This window comes from Telmatherina bonti (genome assembly GCF_933228915.1).
Source record: "Telmatherina bonti genome assembly, chromosome: 1".
Taxonomy (NCBI): domain Eukaryota; kingdom Metazoa; phylum Chordata; class Actinopteri; order Atheriniformes; family Telmatherinidae; genus Telmatherina; species Telmatherina bonti.
In genome coordinates, this window is record NC_136619.1 from 13,608,400 (window position 1) to 13,635,629 (window position 27,230).

The window sequence follows — 27,230 nt, forward strand, 5'->3', positions numbered from 1 at the left end:
CTGCCGCCTAGAGGTGGTACTCCCTTACTGCAACTCAATGCAAATCTAGTATATTTGAAATATTTAAACATGAAATAAAAGGTTTACCAGCAAGAGTTTGAATGCTTGGTGACAAATAGCAATTTATTCTATTTATTTGTTTTGTTTTTTTTTTGTTTTTTTTTTACAAATGGTTACCGGAAGTTAGCCGTAACTAGGGGTCATTTAAAGATGGCGGAGTGCTTAGCTGTACGTTTGGCCGCCCAGGAGGAGCAAATACGGTTCCTCACCAAAGAAATATCCTCTCTGCGGGATGGACTAACCAATGGTCCTGACTCCGTTCCGGTGGTAAACCCGGAGCTTGAGAGCTTGCGCACGGAGAATGAGAAGCTCAGGTACCGGTTGGTGCACCTCCGGCGGGGTCTGCAGGCGGAGCAGGAGCTGGAGGAGGAGCAGGGCAGGAGGCTGCAAGGAGCAAAGCGGAGCAAAGCACCGGAGAAAAACACCAGCAAGAAGATAAACAATCGAGCTGATAATGGGGTAAAGATGTAGACCTGAACGGAACATTTCCTCCTGTTTAAATTGTTTTGTTGTTTTTATTTATTATTATCATTATTATTATTATTATTATTATTATTGTGATTATTATTATTATTATTATTATTATTATTATTATAGTGGCACAGCTCTGTATTAGTGTGAGTGATAGGGCCTCTGTCCAGTCAAGAGAAATGACAAGCCACACCACCATGCTTCCAGAAATAGCTGACACACTCAGCCTTACTCTGCAGGGATTGTCACAATACTTACCATGACACTATTTTTGGCTTGGGAGGCAATGGTGATTGGGACCAAAAGTAACTCATTCTTATGTTTAACAGGTGACAAACTGTGACACAAGGCCCGGTGACAAGAACAAGAAGGACAAGAAGCAGGATCAGGGGCAAGTGGATGGAAGTGTGAAAGAGGTAAATGTCGCTGGACTACAACATTGTTCTAACAAAGGGCCAAACATGATTGTATTTGGATTTGGATGTATTAATAAATCCCACACAAAACTCTGGCAACTTAGTTTTCATATATATATATATATATATATATATATATATATATATATATATATATATATATATATATATATAAGATATCTGAGGAGAGATAAAGCTATGTGACAGACACCATACGGACGCACCGCCCTAAAAAGCAGACGTGTTTCCATTTATGGAGTAACTTTATGGAATGAATTAAGTGATGATTTAAAATTATGTAATAACATTATTCAGTTTTAAAGAAAATGTATGATAATTTTTTGGGGGATAAATATATTTTAAAAAAAGAAGAAAATTCATTATTTATTTTGCTGCTTTATATTTTGCCATCTGGCTGATGACTTTCAGTATGTAAACTGTGTATATAGCCATATAACTGTGTAAATTAAAGACTGTAAATAAGGAGCAGTATTTAAGTAAGCCTTGGGCTTTCTTCTGCTCCTTCTCCAACAAGGTATAATGTTACACAAATGTGCATCCTTGTTTTGTATTGTATATGTGTTTGAGATAAATTAAAAAGTGTACATAGAAAGAAAAAAAAATAAATAAATAAAATATATATATATATATATATATATATATATATATATATATATATATATATATATATATATATATATATATTATTTTTTTATTTATTTATTTATTTTTTAATTTTTTTTAATGTTTTTTTTGTTTTTTTTAATGTTTTTTTGTTTTTTCTTACCTACAGTTGAAAGCCTGGCCTGGTTACATTGCTGAGCGCCTCAGCCTTTATGACAAGCTGAAGAAGGAGAGCGATGCCTTGCTGGCAAAGAAAGCTGCGGACAGCAAACCCATTACTGTCGAGCTGCCAGATGGGCGAAAGGTGGCAGGCAAGTCTTGGGTCACCACCCCATATCAGCTGGCTTGTGATGTCAGGTAATCCTCTTTCATTATGACAGAACCCCTTTGTAACTTTGGAAATGGCATATCTGAAGCATCTGTGTTGCACTCCATCTTTCAGCCAAGGCCTGGCTGACAATGCAGTGATTTCTCGGGTGAATGGGGAGCTTTGGGATCTGGACAGACCACTTGAGAAGGACTGCTCTCTTCAGATCTTGCGTTTTGACAATGAAGATGCTCAGGCTGTAAGTATAAACGGCCTTTGTTAATGCCCTGTTATGTAAATCTGAGCACCATAGACAGACAAATAATGTTTCAAAAATGCAAAATTGGAAAATGGGATGTTATTTAATTCTTTTATTTCCACAGTATTATGTCTTATTTTTGCTATTAAATGTGTCTAAAACGCAGCTTTCACTAAAAGTAGGCTAAGAAAGAGATAGTATGAAAATAGTTGTTGATAAATTTATTGTTTAAAATGCATTACAGATTGTCAGTGACACAAAATATGAGAACAAACAGCACAAAAAATAAATGTGAATTTAAAATGATATTTTAGTGTTTTAAATCAATAAAGCTTTGTAGCTTTTCATTAATTGGAAGGACAAACATTTTTGAGGCATCATCTGAGTTACTAAGACAAACACTGGATAAAACAAATTAAACTGGTCAAGCTATTACAGTTTGATTAGTGGTTTGTGTTAATTTTTTCAAATAAATAAATCTATTATCTTTGCTATCAGCAAAAAAAATATGTCAGTAAATACATGATCTGAGTTCTGGGCATGACATGCCAAATCACTACTAAATATTCAGATAAATCAGAATGCGGTTAGAAATTGGTTTGTCATCAGATCAATACAAAACACAACTTTATTGTATTGAATGATAAGTGTTGTATTTGGAGAAGTAAAAACACTAAATTCAAGCTTTAAAATCTCATCCTATGATTAAAAAAAAAAAAAAAATGGTGTTGGTGTTATCATGGTGTGGGCCTGTTTGGCTTTGTATTTTCCAGGATGTTTTAATCATCGATTTATTCTGAAAGAGAGTTTTATAATAAAATGCCAGGACCGCTGCTTAAACCATTAAACTGTTGAGAAAGAAAATGATGCAACTCAGAATCACATAAATCAATCAAAGAGGAGTTACAGGACAATAAAAAAAAAAAAAAAGTTAATCTCTTATAAATGCTGCAGAATGACAAGACTTCGCACCAACAGCTCAGAGTTGAAGTTGCTCCGTGCAGCGGAGTAAAGTAATGTTGAGTAGATGTCTAGGACTGGAACAGTTACAACATACTGTATGTACTCTTCCATGTCACCTGCATCCCACTCTTAGGTGTACTGGCACTCCAGCGCTCACATCCTGGGGGAGGCCATGGAGCTCTTTTATGGAGGTTGTTTGTGTTACGGACCCCCCATTGAGAATGGCTTCTACTATGACATGTTCCTGGATGGACAGAAGTGAGTTCAGATCTTCCTATGATCTCCAGGCCTGCTGAACGGTTTAAAACGAATACACTGATTTCCTGACTTGTTTGTTGAGTTTTAATAACAGCCCACTCATTTGAATGTTTAGCTTTTTAAATAAAATATAAATGTGTTTCTACTAGAAAAGACTAAATCCAGGATTATTAGTGTAACATGTGGTGAGCTGAACATGAGTGTTGTCTCCAGGTCAGTGTCCAGCACTGAGTTTGGGAACCTGGAGGCTTTGTGTAAGACGGTGATAAAGGAGAAACAGCCCTTTGAGAGACTTGAGATTAGCAAGCAGACACTTCTAAAAATGTTTAAGGTGAGTGTAATGAAGGACACTGTTGGCTCTCTGCCTGCTTTCAACAATTAACTTGTCAAGTTTTTTTTTTTATTTGTTAACAACTCAGATGTATGTTCTTTTGTACCGAATACTGTTCCAAACATATACGAACAATGTATAAACCAGATGGGCGGGAGGCGGGGCTTAATGCAGAAGAGTCTCAATCCACTCGTTTTGCCCACAGGCTGATCTGACAGCCTACGGAGAGGGTCGGTCTGAAGTAAATAAAGTAAACAAAATGAAGTAAATATTGTGACAATAACTCGATCAATCCCAGCTTCTGGTCTCAGAAATAAAAATAAATTAGCCTGAAATGCACATAATAGTTCCACTTTAAAGAAAAGGCTGAATTTACAACAGTCACTCAAATAACTGGAAACATTTGAACAATGTATAAACCAGGTGTATACATCCTATTTGCTGACTGTTCAGGCTCATTTTGACAAAAAAATTGAAATCTTTATTAAACAAGTTCATCAACAGTTTTTTTTTTTTTGTTGTTGTTTTTTTTTTGTTTTTTTTGGGGGTTTTTTTTTAAGCTAAAATGAATAAAGTATTTACACAACGACCAGGACTGTATGTGCAATCTTGGTCTCAAATGACTTTGGAGACATGATATTACGTCACAAGTGCCTGAACATAAATACAGTTGTGTTCATATGTATTCATCCCCTTTCATTAAAGAAAAGACTGAATTTACAACAGTCACTCAAATAACTGGAGACTTAAAAAAGGAACAATAACTAAAAATTAGCAAAAATACAATTTAGTAATATAAGATGCTGTTTTTTCATTTAATTGAGTTGAAGAAGGAAAAAAAAAATCGGTCCTGGACCAATTAGAGCACTTTTCTGTCACTTTTCACAGTGGGGCAAAAAACCTGCAGAAGTCTGACTGAGAGGAACAGAAAACACCTGACTGGAGCGGAAACATTCAAGGATTGTTCAATAAAATATTAGTTTAATGAGTGATGTAATATGTAATAAATTATCTTATTTGTTTGCTTTTTTTAAAAAAATATTTCTATTGAACCAGAATTAGAAAATAATGTCATGATTTTCATCAAATTTTTATTTAGTATGAATAAATATGAGCACAACTGTACATGTTACAGTGTCAGAGTAATTATACATGTGAAGGAGTAGAAAATGTTAGTTGTTATATTCTCCCTAAATTAAAGCATGTCAAATTTAAGTGAAAACCACAGCAGCTCAATTCATCTAGGAATTGCCAGTGTCTGATAAGGAACTGTGTAAAAGTGAACCTGTGCAGTTTTACTGATGTTTTATTTTACTGTAGGTGTTACACAGGTAAATATGTCAGGAGCCCTGCGGCAGATTTTCATGAACACATCTATTATTGTTGTCTTTCTTTTATGGCAACTCTTTGCCTGCTAGTTTGCATAGTTTCTGTTCCAGTGATGACACAGACATCTTTATATTCAGCAGAGTACCTGCTTTCACATGTGGGGTTTGCTTGAGGTGGAGAAACTCTTATACAGTTACGTTTGGATGATAAATAGCTGGTCAAGTCTTTTAACTGATCCTTTACCCTCGATTGTGACACACTGCATGTTATGAAAGATTAGCATGTGCAAAGATCCTCTGTAATGTATGCGTTAGCTAAACATGACATTTTGATGTTCTTCCCAGTACAACAAATTCAAGTGCCGCATTCTGAATGAGAAAGTCACCACTCCCACTACTACAGTGTACAAGTACGCATCTCTTAAACTTCTGAAGTTGCATGTTGTTTTATGTAGTCCTATACTTTCTAACGCTAACTACTCAAATGCAAATCTTTGATAGATGCGGGCCCTTGATTGACTTATGCAGAGGCCCCCACGTCAGACATACTGGTAAAATCAAGACCATGAAGATTTATAAGGTATGTGAAAGCAAAACGCACTATTTTTTTTTCTTTTATTTAGTTTTCATTCAGCTAAACCACAATCTGCATCATATTCAGTCTAAAGTCAAATATTTTTGTGACTTATTGTAATTTTGTTCAGCAGTTTGCTAAATAAGCAGATGTCCAAATGTATTAATTTCTAAGTAAATCCTTTGCTTATCCGTCTAAAATTTCTCTTTTTGCCTTTATCATCAGAATTCTTCTACCTACTGGGAGGGCCGCTCCGACATGGAGACTCTGCAGAGGATCTATGGGATTTCCTTCCCAGACTCAAAGATGCTGAAGGAGTGGGAACGCTTTCAAGAGGAGGCTAAGAATAGAGACCATCGCAAGATAGGCAAAGTGAGTCGCTGCAGGCAGTCGGGTTTTAGCCCACCCAGTAGGTTGAGGCTGAAATGGACTACAAAGCTTTTAGGTGTAATTGTGTAAGGTTAGGGCGAACACGTAGGCTGTTTTTAGGTTTTTGTAGCCTTTACTTCCCTGTGAGGGTCAGCATCAGTGGTATGAATGTTAAACACATCACTTGTAAGTATACATGGCATTTGTAATCATGTCAGCCAAGTGTCCACATAAACTCACCAGCCAATCGGAATGCAGCCCTGAAAGAGCCCGCCCATTAAAAGGTTTGTGTCAGAAGTTAAACCAAACAATCGAGAAACAGAAACAAAGACGGTGAAGCGAAAAATAATAAAAAGCGAAAAGAAAAAAAAAAGCGAGAAGAGAGAAAGAGGAAGAGGAAACTGCAAACAAAACCACTCAATTTAACCAAATAAAAGCCTAATAGTTTTCATGATGATTGATCATTTTTTATTTTGAGATAATTTATTTTACTTAAGTTTTAGAAAGTTTTGGTTTTAATTGTTGTTTTTTGGGGTTTTTTTTTGCTTGAGTTTTAAAAGGTTTTGCTTGGAGATTATGGAACAAATCTAATTCCATACTTTGTACTCAGTTGTACTCAGTTGCCACTACATACCAGCTGAGGGCACTGCGTTCCCTTCTTCAGGCACATTCAGGACAGCCATGAATCATCAAAGCACTCCAGCTGGTTTCCCAGCATGGGAGACACAGACGGCAGCACCTCAATCAGCACGTATAATAACACAGTTCCATAATAAACGAACAAGTCAAGATAATGCGGTTGAATCCAGCTGGACGGTGGCAGTCAAAGTGGCATATTGTGTGTTAAGATGGTGCTCAGTGTTACCTTCCCAAAGGGACCATCTTCACGTGGACAGCATGGAGACACTGATGTCTTTATGACCGTGTAGCTCTGAGGGAAATCTTCAGGCATCCAGCTGTTTTACCTTTTAAAAAAAAAAAAAAAAAAAAAACCCGACTTGTTCTAATCAGCTTTTATAAGTGTATAGATTAAATTTATATATAAGTAAATCTCAAGATGCCAAGCCTAAAATCTGAGATTTATTTGCTTTTTTTTCAGTGAATCTGTGACCGAGGACCTAAACTGAAGTAATAGAAGCTGCAATGTCAAAGTCAGATTTATTTAATCATAATGCAAGGTTCATATTCTGTTGATTTTCATCTCTTTCAGTCATTTGAGAATAGTCTGCTCCACTGTCAAGTTGTGAGGACGCTGGATGTGTGATAATTGGAAAAAAAATCCCTGCTGGGCATAGAAGAGTTTTCCTGCTGGCTGTACCTGCAGATATGATGAGATGAGAAATCATTAAAAACAATATTTATTTATTTATTTTTTGTCTCCTTCACAGGACCAGGAACTGTTCTTCTTCCATGATCTCAGCCCTGGTAGTTGTTTCTTCATGCCACGTGGAGCCTACATCTACAACACACTCGTAGAATTCATCAGGGTACTACTTATGGCTAAATCCTCTTTTCTTGGTTATTTCAAAATGCTCATCTTGTAACACACAGATGATATCATGAAATTGTAGTTTGGGATCACCGTTGAGGTAGATCTGTCGGAGTCGGCTAATTTGAATTTATTTTGCATAAAAGTTGATAAAAGTTCTCCCTGGCAGCTGTGCAGCACTTTGAATTATAAACCTGAAGTACTGCAGAGATGGAGCCCATGAGGCTTGGGCCTACTTCACATTTTCAGTGGGCTGCTGGTGATTGCCACTTGACTAAAATGCAGACCACTTACCAGCTTAGCTTAGCTTTGTTTTGTTTTTGCTTTTTTTTTATACAAATTTCATCAAGTTTAAATAAACCTCTCAGTGCTGAAAAATCTTAACCCAGGCCTGACTGCTGTGGGCCATAGTTATACCTTTACAAAGGACCTTTTTCTTTTTTTTTTATCATTTGATACTCAACAAACTGAAATTTATATATGGTGTCTTGTTTGATTAAAAAAAACAAAGTGAAACATTTCCAGGTTTAGTTTGATGATTGGTGAAAGATCTCCCTTTCAATGTGAAACTTAAGACTTCAGAGCAACTTCATCAGTTCAGCCAAGTTCAGTGATTCTGCTGGAACCATTGACGTAGATGAAAAAGATAAGTTGACATCTTGAACGCTTTCACAGCACACACCCACAAACCAGACCAAGCCTCAAGGACATCACATAGATTACACAGAAACTGTGCAAGATCATTATCACGTCACTTCCAAGTCTGTTATAACTGCAGGGGAGTAAAAGGAAATTAAAAAGAAAAAACTGCTTACTCATAGAGTTTGCTCATAAACACATGGAGTAGGATTGGGGGAAAAAGCGCTCGCTCACTCTGTTTTCCATCTGTTTGACAACATAGATATTTAATTTATTACAGGAATGGTATGGATTGTTCGTACATAATGCTTTAAACCCGAATGAATCAAGCGCTTGGCTGTTTAATTGCAGCCCTTTTCCATTTTAAAGTGGAGTTTAAGCAGTAAATACAGTCAGATTCTGCAGCCCACCCTTTCTGCTGAATATCGTTTAGTTAGGAAAAGCTGACTGAGCATGCATCGTTTCCACCTCCTTTTTCTGTTCTGCACTGAAATCCATCCAGCCTCCTCCTGTACGCTGCCAAACGGCTCAACAGGCTGCGGCATGCTTTTTTTCTTTCTTGAGGCAACAAATGGATAAATAAAACCCACAAGATGTTATTTTCACTGCAGTGGTTTGAGGTTTTAAGGTTCTGCTCTGTGAAGTACCTGTGCAGTCCAAATGAAGTGTTTAGTTTATGTGGTTTGGTTGTTTTTCTTAGGGTGAGTACTGGAGAAGAGGCTTTCAGGAAGTAGCCTCCCCCAACATATATAACAGCAACCTGTGGGAGACATCTGGCCACTGGCAACACTACAGCGAAAACATGTTCTCCTTCCCCGTGGAAGATGACGTCTTTGCTCTGAAGCCCATGAACTGCCCCGGTCACTGGTACAATTAGAGCGCCCAAACAGGAAGTGCAGTGTGTGTCAAACCGCTTATTCAGGAATGAATGTGAGTCAGTATTTTTATTTTCTGCTTTCTTTGGTTGTCCTGCAGCCTGATGTTCAGTCACAGGCCTCGCTCGTGGCGGGAACTTCCTCTGAGGCTGGCAGATTTTGGGGTTCTCCACAGGAACGAGCTGTCAGGAACGTTAACTGGGCTGACCAGAGTGCGGCGTTTCCAGCAGGATGACGCCCACATTTTCTGCACCATGGATCAGGTAACAACGACAAGTGTTGTTTGTCTTGTAAAACAAAATACTTTGAACTACAACTTCTTAAATCAAGGCTCTTCTTTTCCGAAACAGATCGAGTCAGAGATGAAGGGCTGCCTGGACTTCCTCCGCTGCGTTTACGACGTCTTCGGATTCTCCTTCCAGCTTCACCTTTCAACTCGCCCGGAAAAGTACCTGGGCGACATCGCGATGTGGAACCAGGCTGAGAAGGTAAACTCTACCACGCAACATACAGTTGTGCTCATATGTATTCATCCCCTTTCATTAAAGAAAAAGCTGAATTTACAACAGTCACTCAAATAACTGGAGACTTAAAAAAGGAACAATAACTAAAATTATGCAAAAATATAATTTAGTAATATAAGACACCGTTTTTTCATTTAATTGAGTTAATGAAAGAATAAAAAACAAATTGGTCGTGGACAAATTAGAGCACTTTTCTGTTGAACAGTGGGGCAAAATACCTGTCAACAGGTGCAGAAGTCTGACTGAGAGGAACAGAAAACACCTGACTGTAGCGGAAACATTAAAGGATTGTTCAACTAAATATTAGTTTATGAGTGATTTTCATATGTAACAAATTATCCTATTTGTTTGCTTTTTTTAAAAAGAATATTTCTTTTGAACTAGAATTAGAAAATAATGTCATGATTTTCATAAAATTTTTATTCATTATTACTTTAGTCAATTTCAGCTTATTTTACTTTGCAGGCAGCTGTTTTTTTTTCCTTCTTAATGAAACGGTATGAATAAATATGAGCACAACTGTAGTTGAAAGTGAAATTATAAGCTACGAATCCGATCTGGTTTCCTAAACAAACCTAAACAAGAACTTCTTAGATTTAAGCAGACAAATCCTCGTGTTGCAACTTGGCTCCGTGCATGAAAGAACTGGGTCCCTGCCACGTGTGTGATCTTACAGTAGTATCACATCTGTGAGTCATGTGGAGTTCAGTGAATTCTTGTAGGTGGTGTGTTGTCAGCAGAACATTACTCATTTACATGTCTTGGGTTTGATTATTACTGTTCAGTTGGATGCTGCGTTACTGGAATGAAACCAAAAAGCACCAATCAGTGCAGAGTACTGACCGAACTTCTGCACTTGATTGCATAAGGCTGACTTTGACTGCATCACATTAGTTTCTTTTCATTGTTTAGATTTAAATTCTAATGTAATGACTGGTGTTTAACAGCAACTGGAAAACAGCCTGAACGAGTTTGGGGAGCCATGGAAACTCAACCCTGGAGACGGCGCTTTTTACGGGCCCAAGGTCAGAGATGTTTTTTTTCTTTTAGAGATACCCCCTGCCAAACACAACATCATCAGCTTTATTTCCTGAAAGTCTCCTATCCTTTCTGTGCCATTGCAGATTGACATTAAGATCAAAGATGCAATTGGACGTTACCACCAGTGTGCAACCATTCAGCTGGACTTCCAGCTGCCTATTCGCTTCAAACTGACCTTTGTGGGGTGAGTCACCTAATCAAAACACTGCCACACTGCTGAGTCTATTCGCTCCACTGCACCAAGGATTACATGTTAAGCCCCTTCAGGATAAGATGTCTCAGCTTGAGTCTTGTGTTTCAGAGATGGTAAGTTATTAAACATGCAATTAACAGTGCCAGCAAGAGAAAAACCATGCAGATCATGTACAGTAACAGGACACGGATTAATGAACAGTATCAAGAGGTACTAATAGATATTGAAATAGTATCAAATAGGGGGATTTAGAGGGAGGAGGTGTGGAGAGTAATTATCTCAATGGCAAAAAGCTCTTTGTTATTGTATGAAAATGTGTGTAATGTTTCTTTTTTTTATTTTTGTGTTTTTCTGTGATATCAGAAAGGATGGCGATGACAAAGCTCGACCTGTCATCATTCATCGTGCAATCCTGGGCTCAGTGGAAAGGATGATTGCGATTCTTACAGAGAACTATGCAGGAAAATGGTGAGGGGTGTTCAGGTTGTGTTCTGTCAGAAAGGCCAAATAAAGCACAATCCACAACGGTGACTTGGCCCTATCTTAAACTTTAACTTCAAACTTTATTTATAAAGGTACTTCTAATGCTCTCATCCGTCTTTTCCGAGATGAATCAGATGCCCTGTAGTACAATGTCTTTGTTTGTTTTAGTTGTAAACTTAAGTTGCATTATACTATAGATGCAAAGAGATGTATTTTATACCAGTATCAATCAACACACTATTATAATTTTTTTATTTTATTTTTTTACAGTTTTGCAGTTCCTTTTGTTCTACTCTGACAATATTTAATTTATCAAAAATAAATTAATAAAAAGGATAGGTGATTTAGTTTATGGTAATATTGAAATACGAAGGTTTCTATCGCCGTTCTCGCCTGTTAAATGCCAAGATACGTTCCAGCTTCTGCGTAACACTGAGCTGAACAAAGATGAACAGAAATTGGATGAAAAACAGTTTTTCTATTTATACTGAGATAAAACTACCCTACCATCTTATTGAAATGCCTAAGATAATGGTGTGTTCTGTACAATTTAAAATTCATTTATTTGATTTACTTCCAAAACACGTATTTCACTCCAGAATCTAAAGGTGAATATTTGTGTGAAAGGAGCATTAAGCTAATCTGTTCCTCCATCAGGCCTCTGTGGATTTCTCCACGTCAGGTGATGTTGGTGCCGGTCAACCCTTCCTGTGAAGATTATGCAAAAAAGGTATAACGTCCATTTCCTCGTGGCAGTCATGATTAAATATGATCATGTGGATGGCATTATTCAGAAGTGGAGAATCTTTAAAAGGGTTTTTAAACCATTTACGATAATATTTTGTTTTAATTCTTTATCTGTCAGGTGTGTAAGCAGTTCACAGAAGCAGGTTTCATGGCAGACGCTGACTTGGACTCTGGCTGTCTCCTCAATAAGAAAATCCGAAATGCTCAGCTGGCCCAGTATAACTTCATTCTTGGTGAGGATGCGCCTGTCATGGCTGATGTTGTTCAGACAAAGTTGTGGGCTAATTTTCTCATGCAGTAGAACACATAATAAAACATCAAATTTAACATTTTTAACTTGCTTAAAATGTTGATTTTTATTTATTAAATTATTTGTTTTATTGAATGGTGGGTTAAAGGTTTAATAAAACATTGTGGTGATACTTTGAAGCAACTTTGTCAGTAAGTTTTCATGTAAATTATTTTTTAATGTATACAAAACATTTTCCTAGACTTTTCTGTGTTAAAGGGCCTTGATAGGTTTTGTTAAAAGACAAATTAAGTTATATCACAACTGGAGATTTTGCAGTCTTGAACCAGAGTAGTAAGGTTTGTTTTTTCTTTTTTAAAAAATACATTAACAGGTGAAAGAAAAACTGAATGTTGAATTTGTAACAAATTATCTAAAAAAAAAAAATCAGGTTGGTGGGAGGGTATAGTCTGTTTAACTGCACAGCTGTTAGCAGAGGCATCATGACAGTTTTGGTGAGTCAAAATAAACACTGTGGTCAACTAGACTGGTTGAAATGGGTGTCCAAGCTGGCCTACCACCCACAGTTGTCAACAGCACAAATTGGGGACTGTGTTAGGGTAGCTGTGTGTGTTTTTTGGCCCATGTCAAGCTGTTGTTGTCTTGTGTGTTGGCAGTTGTCGGGGAGAAGGAGAAGATGACTAACAGCGTCAATGTGCGCACAAGAGACAACAAGGTCCACGGAGAGCTGTCTGTGTGTGAGGTGATGGCTCGCCTGACCCTACTCAAACAATCCCGCTGTCGAAATGCAGAGGAGGAGTTCTGATAAAGAGGAGAACACGGCAAACTGTTTCGTTTGATTACCTCAGTCTTAGCAGTAAAAAAAAAAAAAAAAGGGGGGGGGGGGCTACTGATGGCACCTGTAGAGATGATACTGTTAGTTTAAAGTGGCTCTATTATGCACATTTCAGTCTTATTTATTTTAATATGCAGGTCCAGAAGAGCAAGAAATAATCGAGCATTTTCACAAAGCCTTTCATTCATTTTAAACACTGTAGAAAGCTCAGAAAACTAAAAATGGCATAATACAGCCCCTTTAAAGTCAGATGGAGAAATGTATTAAGAGATGTTTCCTAAGTAAATGTAATGAAAGTGATTTTTAAGTGGTGGAAGTGCATGTGGTCATGAAGGAAATGTGGAAAAGGGACTTTTTGTACGTGTTCAAGTTGTCAAAATCTACGTGAAGGAAAGTTGATAAGGACAAGGTGTGATCATTGAATTGTGTGAAATTGGCACAGCCTTACTTTCACTGAGATCTGCCTTCAATGGGAAAACTTCTAAATAAAATCATTTTTCCAATTATAAATGTTTTGTTTCTTCACTTTGAATGCTTCACATTTTCCCCAAAACATCACAATAACAAACCAGCTGTTTCAATGGAAAAGTGCAGTCTTCCAGGAATTTGCTAGATTATGGTACTCCAAGGCAGTTTTCACATAAGTAAATGGATAAATACTTGGCAATAGTGGCAGCTGACCATTAATACCTTCTGTTGAGCAATAAACGCCCACACAGCATGTCAGGACGCATCATGAACATACCACACTGTCAGGAACTCTCATAATTCTTTTCCCAGGACTGCTCTGAAGTTATTGTACAACAGACTAGGTGGGTTGAGTTCTTCAGTGCAGACAGCAGAAAAAAATAATGCCACATATTCTCCAATTTACATTAAAACTCATATTTATATATTTAAAAGAATCATAGGTCTATGATAAGAACACTAAAGTTGATGGAAAAATGATAGACCGTTAAATTATGTTGCTAATGGAAAAATATGGCAATTAAATGCAAGGTGTCCACTTTGTTTGGATGATGAAGCAATCATGAAAAGCTACTGTATGCCATTCGCAACCAATTTACCACAAAGGTGCAAAAGCAGCGGTTCTTAACCTTTCAGCCAAGTAGCCCCGTGACCACTGCAAAGTATTTTTAGTGAGGAAAACACATGAAATAAAATACATCACTTTGTCATTTGTGTTTGGTTAGTCAAACTTTTGTTTTTGTCGTCATGGCGACAGTGACTGACTGATATGATTCGGCTCAAAACAGGTGGGGTTCAATTCAAGTTGGAATGTGGGATTTTAGGAGGAAGGAAATGGTGTAAATCTTAATGTAAATTCAGTTTATAAATGTAAACTTACAGTTATTTAGATATTTTAAATATTTATATGATGTATTTATATTATTTTATTTAAGGATGTTTTAAATAGAGCATAAAAGATGTTTCTGAAAAAAAAAAAAAAGAAAGAAAAAAATCCAAGTACCCCAATTTTATTTATTTATTTAAAAAAAACAAAAACAAAAACAAAAAAAACATTTCACGGACCCCCTGGAATGCCTTGAAGTACCCCCATTTGAGAAACAGTGTGCTAAAGGACAACTAACGTTCCATCTTTCCCACACGCCCTGAACGCAACTGCTGCATCTTGTTCTGCAGCAACAATGGCTACTAGCTGTCAGATATGGAGACCAGAGCGAGGCTGGTGCTTTAAACACTACGGAATAGTTGTCATATTGTTTATGGACTTGCTCTCACAGTGTGTTAACGGTATGCTTTTAGCGGTGAATTATAATCCAACATGTACTTCTAGCTTTGTATCTTTATTGCCTAATATTAGCTTTCTCCCACGGAGCTAGCGCTATCTAGTATGCTAGCTTCTTAGCACTGAAACAGAGTGAATCCCTTTGATTTTACGTTTGTTTATGTAAAAAAAAACACAGCAGGTACATTTCAGTTAATTGTAACATGATTTATTTAGTGTTGAAGACGACTAATAGCCGGTGTTGCTCATTTAATAGAAGTGTCTCGAGCTGGTTGTGTCCTCGGGGAAGTGGCTGAAGTAAAACAGTCCATTGATGAATGAACTATTTTCGGTCATTGTGGAACAGAGAGCTGAGTTTAAGATGTAACTTTTTAAACATGTACTTGTCAGGATACCTGAGTTCTCCTCACATTGGCCAGGAGCTTCCCTATAGCACAGATGCCCAGCACGGGACTGTCATCACGAGCCCAGTGGTCCCTGCTGCTGCATCCTCAGGTAAACATCTCTGCCACTTTTTACACCCTGTTTATTATCCTTCAGATCAGTGTTTTTCAACCACTGTGCCGAGATTATCAGGTGTGCCCTGAGAAATTAGCCAATTTCCCCATATTGGTCTAAAAGGCAGGTTTGTGTTCATTCACACATACCACAGTGAAAGATAATAAAATTCCTTCTTCTTGTGTTTATCTGATTTTTATTCAAGAGGCGTTGACAAGATGGGTTTTATATTATTAATGTGGACTTTAAAAAACAACATTTTGGTTTGTGGTGTGCCTTGTGATTTTTCTTTTTTGTGAAAAAAGTTTGCCTTGCCTCAAAAAAGGTTGAAAAACACTGCTTTAGATAGTTGAGGATCTCAACTCTTAATATTTATTTTTGTAAATTCCACATGACTAAAGAAATCCAACACTTTTAAATGAATGTGAAACCAAACTTCAGACTTTTTATTGATTGAATTGACTGAAGTTGTATGTTTATTTGTTTGTTTTATTCCTCATAACTAAAGCAATACAACACCTTTAAATGAATGTGATAACCAAAATTCAGACTTTTCATTGACTGAATTGGCTGAAGTGTGTTTTTTACCCTTGTTTTCTTATGTGTTTAAAAGAAATATTCTTAGGTAGCCACACATTTTACATATCTATTGCTGTGCAGAAACTGCAATATGATGAGGCCTTAGATTCTTATGAAGCAGTAAAGATTGTTACATTTTCAGCTACATCTTTAATGTTTAGACTTACTTTTTCTTACTTCTGTGCATCACAACAAACACATTTATGCCCTTGTGTAAATTAGACGTTTTAGTGTTTTACTTTTTACAGAGCTTGATCAGTTTCTTTTTCTAGCCACAAGGCAGCCATAATAGAGCAATCAAGAGTGAATGGGTTTGCCAATTGCGTTTTTGATAAGCTCCCCTATTTTAGGGCAGTTTTAGCAATTTTCTTCCGACTGTGTTATTTTTTAAAGTTGGCAGGAAAGCTGAAGGAAAAATGTGAATCCTAAAATTATGACTCTTAAGTTGCCACAAAGCTGTGCTGTATTACATTGATTTTTCAATATAAATTTGGGATCTATAATTTAATGTGGGTTGTTTTGCAGTTCCATATACTGGTGAAGAGAGCTACACGTCCAAGTGCCCCAGTGGGGGATTGTGTAGTCGCCTACCAGCCGACTGCATTCAATGCAATTACCAACACAACTGCACCTACGGCAAAAAAGCCTCCTTTCCCTGTAAACCTAAAAAAGGGGTTCATTGTATAGTGAGTAGCTGTTTCTGCTATAATTGATCGGTTTAACTTAAAGAGGGAAAATTGTGGGTGACATATACAAAGTCTCTCCTTTTGTGTCTGTGTTTTTACAGGGAGAGTCGGGGCAGGAGCTCCTCAACTTTTCCCTTACTATCATCTGTCAGTTCTGCTGGCAGCTGGATCCATCTCAGTACCGCTGCTCAAATTCCACCAACTGCATGACCGTCGCATGCCCACGCAAGCGCTACAACGCTACCTGTGATGTGTTGGAGCACGTACATTGTTTGGGTATGATAGTGTCTCTTTCGAAAAGTCTTATTTGTTTCCAGTGCCGTATATTTGTTTAAATTTGTTTTCCTTTACGGATCTTTGATTTCCATATACACTTTACACAGTAGTGTTTTTTTTGTTTTTGTTTTTTAAAAAAACACTACTGAAAAAATATTTCTGATTAAAAACAACATTATTTTTTTCACCCATTTGTGTTACCCATTTCTGGGTCTCTTTGTAAACTTTGCTCTTTCCGGCTCTGCTGTAGAAATGGTGTCGCCGACATTGAAAGGCTGAAAAGGTCATTTTTATATCTTCTTTGAGAATAATGTTGAAGTAATTAAATTATCTTCTTAGTCTTCTGTGCAGAACACTATAACACAACACAGTTTGTTTTTTGTTCATAAACACATATTTGCAAATAGTATGCATATTTAACCACTGATACCATATCAAAGAGTAAATACTGTTTTTTGTTTTCACACTTAGTCTGTTCTTTTCTATTTTACAGTCATTAAAAAATAAGTACTGTTAGCTTTTTTTCATTGTGTTTGAAAAGCAAATGTTTGATTGTTTTGAAACAGTGCTTACAGACAAAGCTGCCGCGCTGGAACAATACAGAAAGCAAAATGAGCTTTTCAATCTTTTGTTCGACAAAAATATGGTAGGTTTTATGTCACTGTGTGGAGAAAGATGAGGCTTCTAAAAGGCATGCATTCTGCCTCCAAACAAACAGCTGTTTTAGTGTGATGGTCTTACTGGAAAGCACAGCTTTTTCCTGGACAGCCTCCCATGGAGTTGTGCAATATCTTTGTAGAAGCAGAGCAGCACCCAGAAGAGATGCCTGGAGATCCTGTGTTTTCGGATTGTTGAGTTTGTTTGGGGTTTTTTTTGCTGTTTGTTTTTTTTTTTTCTTTTTTGCATCAGCCTATTTTTGTCCTCCCCAAATTTGCTTAGGTTTAGCAGCTGGTTTAGCATGAAAAATCAAAAATCTTTGTACCTTCTTTTTTTGTAGCAGTAAAACAATGTGGGGTTTTTTGTTAGTTTTTTTTTTTTTTTAGTCATTTGGAGATCTTGTCAAATTGATGCAGAAGTAACCTTTTTATTTTTCCCTAAAAGCTGTAGAGATGTCTTCAGATCTTCATGTCAAACCACACACAGCATAAAGAGGACTATGGATCCTAAATGGTCATAGTTCAACAGGCTTCACCTGTCACTCCATGAAAAATCATCTAATCATTAGCACCTTCTTCGGATGCCTAATTAAATGGATTAGAAAATTTGACTACTAATTGAATACTTACTTTTTCCATGTTGCTAATATGGTTTTGCTTTATGTCTGAATAAAGCGGACATAAATTTACATATGAAGTTTGTCACATCACAGAAACATGAGATTAACCAGTCAGCGAAATGTGAATGATTAAAACACTCACTAAGTTAATGAAATAAGGTGTGAAAGTTATAAGCAAACAAGCAACACACTCTGCTCTGAGACACTGGAGGCATGTCTGCTGAACACCTTCATCAACAGATAGCTCAGATAAATGACACTAATGGATCCAACGACTCAAAGATGTTTAGATATATGAGTGACCTTAAACCCGAGAACTAGGTTATTAATTATTGAATTGTGGAAATATGCATTGTCATAGTCGGTTGAGGATTCAGCCTCCGTATCGGTGCAGTGAGAGCACACTAGTGTAGGAGGGAGAGATTCAGTCTTGGCAGCTGCAGAACCATATCAGCATATCTGTTAATCCAAGCTGCCAGTCGTAAGAGTTTGTAAACCTGCAGGTGAAAAGTAAGGCAGATGGTGTAGGTAATCCTTAACTCTCTGTCACTGTGCCTCTGCGCAGATTTAATCCACTGGTTGTGGTTACAGTACCTCTGAAACTTAGGTTGTCAGCCCTCGAGCTGAACACCTACTCTGTGGGCTTAAAGGTGAACTAAGTAACTTTCTGTCCTAAAAACTCTAGACTCATTTTATGTCACAGTGATATTTATTATTTGCATTTCTGGAGCCATTGTTGCTTGGCAGCATCTCGAGCCTGAGAAATCATACTTCACAAATGTTTCTTCTTTGACGCCATGTGACATAGCAGCTGAGTTTTGCTTTAAGTACGGTGTCACCCACTTGCAAAGGGATGTTAATGCATGTGCGATGTGTTTGATTCAGCAAAGAAATGCAAGCAGATATTGGAGGAAGAGAGGAAAAGAAAGGGACAAAGCAAATAGATAAGACAAGGGTCCAGATAAGATTATTTATCACTGTCTGGAGCGAAATCTAAACAGACAGGATGCAGGACCGATAAGAAAAATCCTGCACAAATTCTGTTGTGTATCTCTTACCAGAAAGTAACCCACAGTTTGCTAAATCAGTACATGTATTTACAATTCTATAACAAATTTCTGACATATGTTTAAGATGCAGCATGTACCAAAATCAAAGCTCAATGATCTGCTTGGTTCAACGGGGGGGTCGCAGCTGCAGTCTGTCTCAGCAATCATTGGGTGATTGGCAGGGTTCTCTCTGGACAGTCTATCGCAGACAGAAAAACACTTTACTGTTTTAAATCAAATCAAACTTTATCTCTTGAGCACTTTTCATGCCACGGGCAACACAAAGGGCTTTACCAGATAAAATCAAGTCATAAGGACTAAAACAAACAGTAGATAACAAGACATTAAAAAACAATAAAGACAGAAGCACTTTCCACACACTCATACACAAGGACAGAGAGCAAACACCCACCCCCACATTCCCCAAAATACATCATTCCCTAAATTCTGTGTCTTTCACCGAACGCAAGTTAATAAAACAAATTAATTACATTACATTAATTAAGTGATTAATGAGCCGTCACCTTATCGTGGTGGAGGGGTTTGTGCGTCCCGAAGATCCTAGCAGCTATGTTGTCGGGGGCTTTATGCCCCTGGTAGGGTCACCCATGGCAAACAGGTGTCTAGGGGAGGGACCAGACCAAGCACGGCTCATAGACCCCTATGATGACGACCAACCTGGGCATGAATGTTCCCTTGCCCGGACGCGGGTTACCGGGACCCCCCTCTGGAGCCAGGCCTGGAGGCGGGGTACGAGAGCGAGCGTCTGGTGGCCGGGCCTTCGCCCATGGGGCCCGGTCGGGCTCAGCCCGAAAGGGTTACATGGGCCCCGCCTCCCGTGGGCTCACCATCTGCGGGAGGAGCCGTAGGGGTCGGGTGCAATGTGAGCTGGGCGGCAGCAAGGGGCGGGGACCCTGGCGGTCCGATCCCCGGCTGCAGAAGCTGGCTCTAGGGACGTGGAACGTCACCTCTCTGGTGGGGAAGGAGCCTGAGCTTGTGCGCGAGGTTGAGCGGTTCCGACTAGATATAGTTGGACTCACCTCAACGCATGGCTTGGGCTCTGGAACCAGTACCCTCGAGAGGGGCTGGACCTTCTTCCACTCTGGAGTTGCTCATGGTGAGAGGCGCCGAGCAGGTGTGGGCATTCTCATCAGCCCCCAGCTTGGTGCCTGCACGTTGGGGTTTACCCCGGTGGATGAAAGGGTAGTTTCCCTCCGCCTCCGGGTGGGGGGACGGGTCCTGACTGTTGTCTGTGCTTATGCACCGAATAGCAGTTCAGAGTACCCACCCTTTCTGGGGTCCTTGGAGGGAGTGCTGGAGGGTGCTCCTTCTGGGGACTCCATTGTTCTGCTGGGGGACTTCAATGCTCACGTGGGCAATGACAGTGAGACCTGGAGGGGAGTGATTGGGAGGCATGGTCCCCCCCCTCTCAACCCAAATGGTGTTTTGTTATTGGACTTCTGTGCTCGTCATGGATTGTCTATAACGAACACCATGTTCCAGCATAAGAGTGTCCATATGTACACCTGGCATCAAGATTCCCTGGGCCGCAGTTCAATGATCGACTTTGTAGTCGTATCGTCGGACCTGCGGCCACATGCCTTGGACACTCGGGTGAAGAGGGGGGCGGAGCTGTCAACTGATCACCACCTGGTGGTGAGTTGGCTCAGATGGTGGGGGAGGAAGCCGGTCAGAGCTGGCAGGCCCAAACGTGTTGTGAGGGTCTGCTGGGAACGTCTGGCTGGGTCCCCTGTCAGACCGAGCTTCAATTCCCACCTTCAGCAGAGCTTCGAACATGTCCCGGGTGAGGCGGGGGACATTGAGTCCGAATGGGCTGTGTTTCGTACCTCTATTGCTGAGGCGGCCAGCCGGAGCTGTGGCTGCAAGGTTGTTGGTGCCTGTCGTGGCGGTAATCCCAGGACTCGTTGGTGGACACCAGCAGTGAGGGATGCCGTCAAGCTGAAGAAGGAGTCCTATCGGGCCTTCTTGGCCTGTGGGACTCTGGAGGCAGCTGATGGGTACCGGCGGGCTAAGCGGCATGCGGCTTCGGCCGTTGCCGAGGCAAAAACTCGGGCATGGGAGGAGTTCGGCGAGGCCATGGAGAAAGACTTCCGGACGGCTTCGAGGAGATTCTGGTCCACCATCCGGCGGCTCGGGGGGGGAAGCAGTGCTCCATCAATACTGTGTACAGTGGAGATGGGGTGCTGCTGACCTCAACTCGGGACGTTGTGGGTCGGTGGAGGGAATACTTCGAAGACCTCCTCAATCCTACCAACACGTCTTCCCATGAGGGAGCAGAGCTGGTGGACTCAGGGGTGGACTCTCCTATCTCTGGGGCTGAAGTCGCTGAGGTGGTCAAAAAGCTCCTTGGCGGCAAGGCCCCGGGGGTGGATGAGATCCGCCCGGAGTTCCTTAAGGCTCTGGATGCTATGGGGCTGTCCTGGCTGACACGCCTCTGCAGCATTGCGTGGACATCGGGGGCAGTACTGCTGGATTGGCAGACTGGGGTGGTGGTCCCCCTTTTTAAGAAGGGGGACCGGAGGGTGTGTTCCAATTACAGGGGAATCACACTCCTCAGCCTCCCTGGTAAGGTCTATTCAGGGGTCCTGGAGAGGAGGGTCCGCCGGATAGTCGAATCCCGGATTGAGGAGGAGCAGTGTGGTTTTCGTCCTGGTCGCGGAACAGTGGACCAGCTCTATACCCTCTCTGGGGTCCTGGGGGGGGCATGGGAGTTTGCCCAACCAGTCTACATGTGCTTTGTGGACCTGGAGAAGGCATTCGACCGTGTCCCCCGGGGGCTCCTGTGGGGGGTACTCCGGGAGTATGGGGTATCGGACCCCCTTGTACGAGCTGTCCGGTCCCTGTACGACAGGTGTCAGAGCTTGGTCCGCATTGCCGGTAGTAAGTCGGATTCGTTTCCGGTGAGGGTTGGACTCCGCCAAGGCTGCCCTTTATCACCGATTCTGTTCATAACTTATATGGACAGAATTTCTAGGCGCAGCCGAGGGGTTGAGGGGATCCGACTTGGTGGCCTCAGGATTGGGTCCCTGCTTTTTGCAGATGACGTGGTCCTGTTGGCTTCGTCTGGTCGTGATCTCCAGCTCTCGCTTGAGCGATTCGCGGCCGAGTGTGAAGCGGCTGGGATGAGAATCAGCACCTCAAAATCTGAGACCATGGTCCTCAGCCGGAATAGGGTGGATTGCCCTCTCCGGGTCGGGAGTGAGGTCCTGCCTCAAGTGGAGGAGTTTAAATATCTCGGGGTCTTGTTCACGAGTGAGGGAAGGATGGAGCGTGAGATCGACAGACGGATCGGTGCGGCGTCTGCAGTAATGCGGGCTCTGCGCCGGTCTGTCGTGGTGAAGAAGGAGCTGAGCCTGAAGGCGAAGCTCTCGATTTATCAGTCGATCTACGTTCCTACCCTCACCTATGGTCATGAGCTGTGGGTCGTGACCGAAAGAACGAGATCTCGTATACAGGCGGCTGAAATGAGTTTCCTCCGCAGGGTGGCCGGGCTCTCCCTTAGAGATAGGGTGAGGAGCTCAGTCATCCGGGAGGGGCTCAGAGTAGAGCCGCTGCTCCTTCGCATCGAGAGGAACCAGTTGAGGTGGCTCGGGCATCTGGTCAGGATGCCTCCTGGACGCCTCCCTGGTGAGGTGTTGCAGGCACGTCCCTCGGGGAGGAGACCCCGGGGAAGACCCAGGACACGCTGGAGGGATTACATCTCTCGGCTGGCCTGGGAACGCCTCGGGATCCCCCCCGCAGAGTTGGCAAATGTGGCTGGGGAGAGGGAAGTCTGGGCTTCCCTGCTTAGGCTGCTGCCCCCGCGACCCGACCCCGGATAAGCGGCAGAAGATGGATGGATGGATGGATGGATAATTAAGTGATAAAACTTCTGACTTGGTGCTGATGTGAGGGAACGATATCTAGGGATCCATCCACACCAGGAGCATGTCCCCGCATGCGCATAGGGGCCACTGCCACTGCAACCACACAACTCCCAGGCAGCCAAGGGCCCACTCCGCAGCCGTGAAGCTGCAGTGCTGGACCCCGCGCCACCCAAACAGTAGCGGTCGCCATGACAACAGCCCCTAGACCAAACAGGCAGGGCCCCCAGCGTGCAGGATCCCCATAAGGAAAAACACTGGAGTTAAAACCAGAAGATGAATAACCTTAAGAAACAGTAAGAAGAAATAATGGTTATCTAATCAGGTGAATGAGATTACTCTTATGTTTTCATTAAGAGGAAGCCATTTGTATCTATGTACTGTGAATCCATTTACAAAGAAGCTAATGTATTTGTTCCACTATTTTTCCTATGGCATCACTGAATGGACAAACAATGCTGTGTGTGAAGTCAGAACGCTCTGACCTTTACAGCTTCAGCAATCATATTGTCTGATAGGTGCTACAACTGCGTTTGGAAAAGGTACAAAGAAGAAGGAAGTACACATGTAGACAATTATCAAAGTAGTTACCTTTTTGTAGTCATGTGAGGCCACTGGAACCACTGGCAGATGAAAACATGTTGCTGGATCTGTGATGATTTCACATTTTAGCTTCATTTCTTCTAAATTTATACAGTTTATAATTGTTGTCATGACTTCTTCTGCAGTTTAAACAGGCAGCCAAATTCTGCATCCAGGGAAAATGTATCTCTGTGATGCGGGAAGAATAGTTAGCTTGTTGCTATTATGGAGCTAATACTCTGCATTAGTTGGGTGAGTGGGGTTGACTGTTTCTTTTCTAGTATAATCAGTCCGCTGCATTATGTATATGTGATTTTGTTTTATAGTCTAACATCTCATGTTTCTGTACCAGTCTCAATATGCTTTACTGATTTCGTGGAATTGATATCGTTATTATGAGCATGAAAGCATAAAGTAGGTTGCGCTATTTATTTATGAAACAAGAAATAGCCTGCCCTACTTTATGTAAGTCTCATTTTCATATTTTGTTGTTTTTATTCTCAGGATCACTGGACTCTCCTGACAAACCTTCTCTTTGTCTTGTAGGTAAAAGGCGGTTTCAGAAACGATTGTTCTGTAACTGGACCGGTGGGTACAAGTGGTCAACAGCACTGGCACTCAGGTAAACTTTTCACAAGTTTCTCAGCAGTTTTTGCCATTTTGAGTGCAAAAGACGTTGAGTTTTTTTGGGGGGGGGGGGGGGACAGGATGTGTGATTACATGTTATCGCTGGCTACATCTATATTTGTGTTCTTTTCGTCTCTTAGCATCACTCTTGGTGGATTTGGGGCTGATCGGTTTTATCTGGGCCAGTGGAGAGAGGGCCTTGGCAAACTATTCAGCTTTGGAGGCCTGGGCATTTGGACGTTGATAGATGTGGTACTGATTGGGGTTGGCTATGTGGGACCTGCTGACGGTTCTCTGTACATCTGAAGCAAAGCTCTGGAAATACAGCTAGATTGTTACCCCTTCTGCCTCACACTGCTTCACTTTCTCAAAAGATAGATGATCCGAGCTGCTGCCTTCACTACACGTTCGCCTGCTCTCTGTCAACACGTCTTCATCCCATCTGCTAACAAGCAGGAAGTGTTTTCTTCATCACACCAGCGATGACTCTACCCACACAACCATCAGATCAATCCCAATCATTCTGCAGCCGGCTCCTGTTGAGACTCTGCAGATGGAGCTGTGCAGGAGGATGAGAAACCAGTGATTACGCGAATCCAGTTGGCTTGACTTAACCGTTGGTTTAGCTATCTTGCTGATAGACAGCTCTGGTTTCCTGTGGAGCGACGCTTTCACAGACATCCTGTCACCTTCGAGCACATATTGCTCCTCCTTTATTGCAAGGTAGATGCATCAATAAGGGTCAAATTGTAACCATGGCTACAGGGCTTTTTATGGTTACAACACACAAAAAAGCAATGGTAGGGATGATTTACGTATTAAAGGTATGAATATACAGAGGGGAATGTAATTAGATGCTTTTATTGATAAAACAGTTGTTGTGGGGTATAATTTTAGCAATCATTTTGTGTTCTTATTTTTTTCTCCCGTTGAGTCAGTGCAGCCACGCAGTTGTCAGGATGTTGCTCTGAAGGCTACATAAATGACACTATGACCTCCCGAAATGTATTCAAATGTATTAAACTTTTTTTTTTTTTAATTCTTTTTTATTTTAATGCATCTGTTTTATAAACAAATAGGAGCTTCTGGTGTTGCAACAGAAGCAATAAGAATCGTCGCTGTCATCATTTACTGTAGCATGTAGTTTCATTCCTGGAAACACACAGATAATCTAACAGTGTATGTTTGTTCATGATGCATATTGATGCACTGCACTTGCAAACTGCAGTTACTTGTGGTTTCCCATCTTGGAGATATTGGCGACAATTTTTTTTTTTTTTAAATTTTACTGGTAATTTTGCATCAACATTGTAAAAAAGAAAACTAAGTTTCGTTTTTTTTTTCTTTAGAACTGTGACCATCTACCATTTGTAAATAAGTTTTGTTGCAGCGTCCGGTGCTTTTTCTCTATTCAGACTGTACATATTGCCTTTTTAAGTTATGTAAATAAAAATCTAAATATACCCAACATTACTAGGACAATATAGCTAAATATCTTCTTTTTTCTGTATGGTTTCATTTAATGCTGTCGCTCTGTCCCACTTTGTATAGTGATAACTTAGACCAGAGGAATCATACAACAGAAATGTCACCGTTTTAAAATTTAAAGCAGAATACAGTGAGATTATTCTATTAAACTGATACAATCATTGTCCCTGCAGTTAAACACTTAATCTGATTTAAAAAAAAAAAAAAAAAGTTATCTCTTAAATGTTGCTTAGTCTGATACATAGAGACATTATGCCACTTGTAGGCTCTTTTCCCTGCAGCCTCTTAGGACAAACTCAGATGTCTTATTTGAGGTCATTTTCACAGATGTCTGCGTTTTTTCTCACATTTTACGCAGCTATTGGTGCCGGAGGTCTTCGTTGGCCACAGGCGTGTGTCAGGAGGAGGATGTCAGGAGGGTAACCTTGTGGTCGTGGCACATTCCCTTCCTGATTTGTACTTTTCCACAGTCAGTAAGCAAAGCGTTGCAGCAGGTGTCTGCTAACATTCAACAGAGGCCAACTGCTACTACAGTAAATAACCCCCCTATGTTTTTATATAGGCACTTATGCTGTCCTGTTGCATCACCAACTTTAAAAAAAAAAAAAAAAATCATTTCCTTTCCAGTAACTTGTCTCAACCTTTCCAATTGGCTGCTTTGCTCACAGTTGTAATTTTTCTCCTCCCTAATTCCAGTTCCTCAATTTTAACACCGCCCACTCAGTCACTACAGCTCCCACCCACAGACTGATGTAAGTAGATGTCATTCCGAGTTGAGGAGACATCTATTCTGCAAGAAGAGATTTTTTTTTCCATCTAGAAACCTGAAAATCAAACTGACAAAGTTTAGTATCTACAAGATTCTCCTGTCTCAGGGGGATTCAGGGGTTTCATGCGTTTTACATGGTTTTAGAGCTGTATGTGTACTATGAGAGGCTGGGATAAGTAAGCAGGATACTGCCTAAGTTACAAGGTCTTGTCAAACATTACTAAGCGGACAAAAGGAGCGAACAACGTACGTAATCTAACATTATCTCTGAAAAGAAACCCAAATGAAAGATTACCCTTAATTTCAAACACTGATTAATGGTCAATGTCTAATTTTAAAAAATGACCAGACTGATGTGGCTTTGCCTTTTAATGCACCTTTTTGCTTCAAACAAAACTGTCTTCAAAAGCATTTCTATAGAATTTCATCTTCTGAGAAAAATAGCTTAATTTTGCAGTATTTTTCTGTCATTATTCCATCATTAGACTCACGGAGCTGTAAAAGGCAGACACCATCATGATTGTCATTTTGAATTGCTAATTAGGCAAAGAGGAGGAGGTGGGGGGAGGGACAAAAGTTTATTCATCTCTCTCAAATACAACCCCACTTAGTCCCATCACGACGCCGCATCCTGAAGCACAGGCTTCGACCCTCAGCATCCAACACAGCTTCACAGGTTGCGCCCTCCATTATGCTCGCTCCTACAGGAGCAGATACATCTAAATAGTGG

The 27,230-nt window shown here is 40.5% G+C and overlaps 2 protein-coding genes across 2 annotated transcripts; both read left to right on the forward strand.

The window, feature by feature from the left end:
- The first annotated feature begins 204 nt into the window (after positions 1-204).
- tars3 (threonyl-tRNA synthetase 3) lies at positions 205-13,539 on the forward strand. The gene is made up of 19 exons (XM_079238373.1): positions 205-519; positions 861-947; positions 1,741-1,928; positions 2,014-2,137; positions 3,234-3,358; positions 3,572-3,689; positions 5,363-5,427; positions 5,519-5,597; positions 5,817-5,963; positions 7,349-7,447; positions 8,789-8,955; positions 9,064-9,226; positions 9,314-9,451; positions 10,435-10,512; positions 10,612-10,712; positions 11,085-11,189; positions 11,862-11,934; positions 12,070-12,184; positions 12,858-13,539. The coding sequence occupies exons 1-19, from the start codon at positions 211-213 to the stop codon at positions 13,004-13,006; spliced, it is 2,430 nt and encodes an 809-aa protein (XP_079094499.1). The 5' UTR covers positions 205-210; the 3' UTR covers positions 13,007-13,539.
- A 1,146-nt stretch (positions 13,540-14,685) lies between these two features.
- Positions 14,686-25,666, forward strand: tm2d3 (TM2 domain containing 3; the record flags this gene model as incomplete). Its single annotated transcript, XM_079265070.1, has 6 exons — positions 14,686-14,791; positions 15,177-15,281; positions 16,389-16,549; positions 16,651-16,825; positions 24,163-24,238; positions 24,384-25,666. 6 exons carry the CDS (start codon positions 14,686-14,688, stop codon positions 24,547-24,549), a joined length of 789 nt encoding a protein of 262 aa, XP_079121196.1. The 3' UTR covers positions 24,550-25,666.
- Between the last annotated feature and the right edge of the window lie 1,564 nt (positions 25,667-27,230).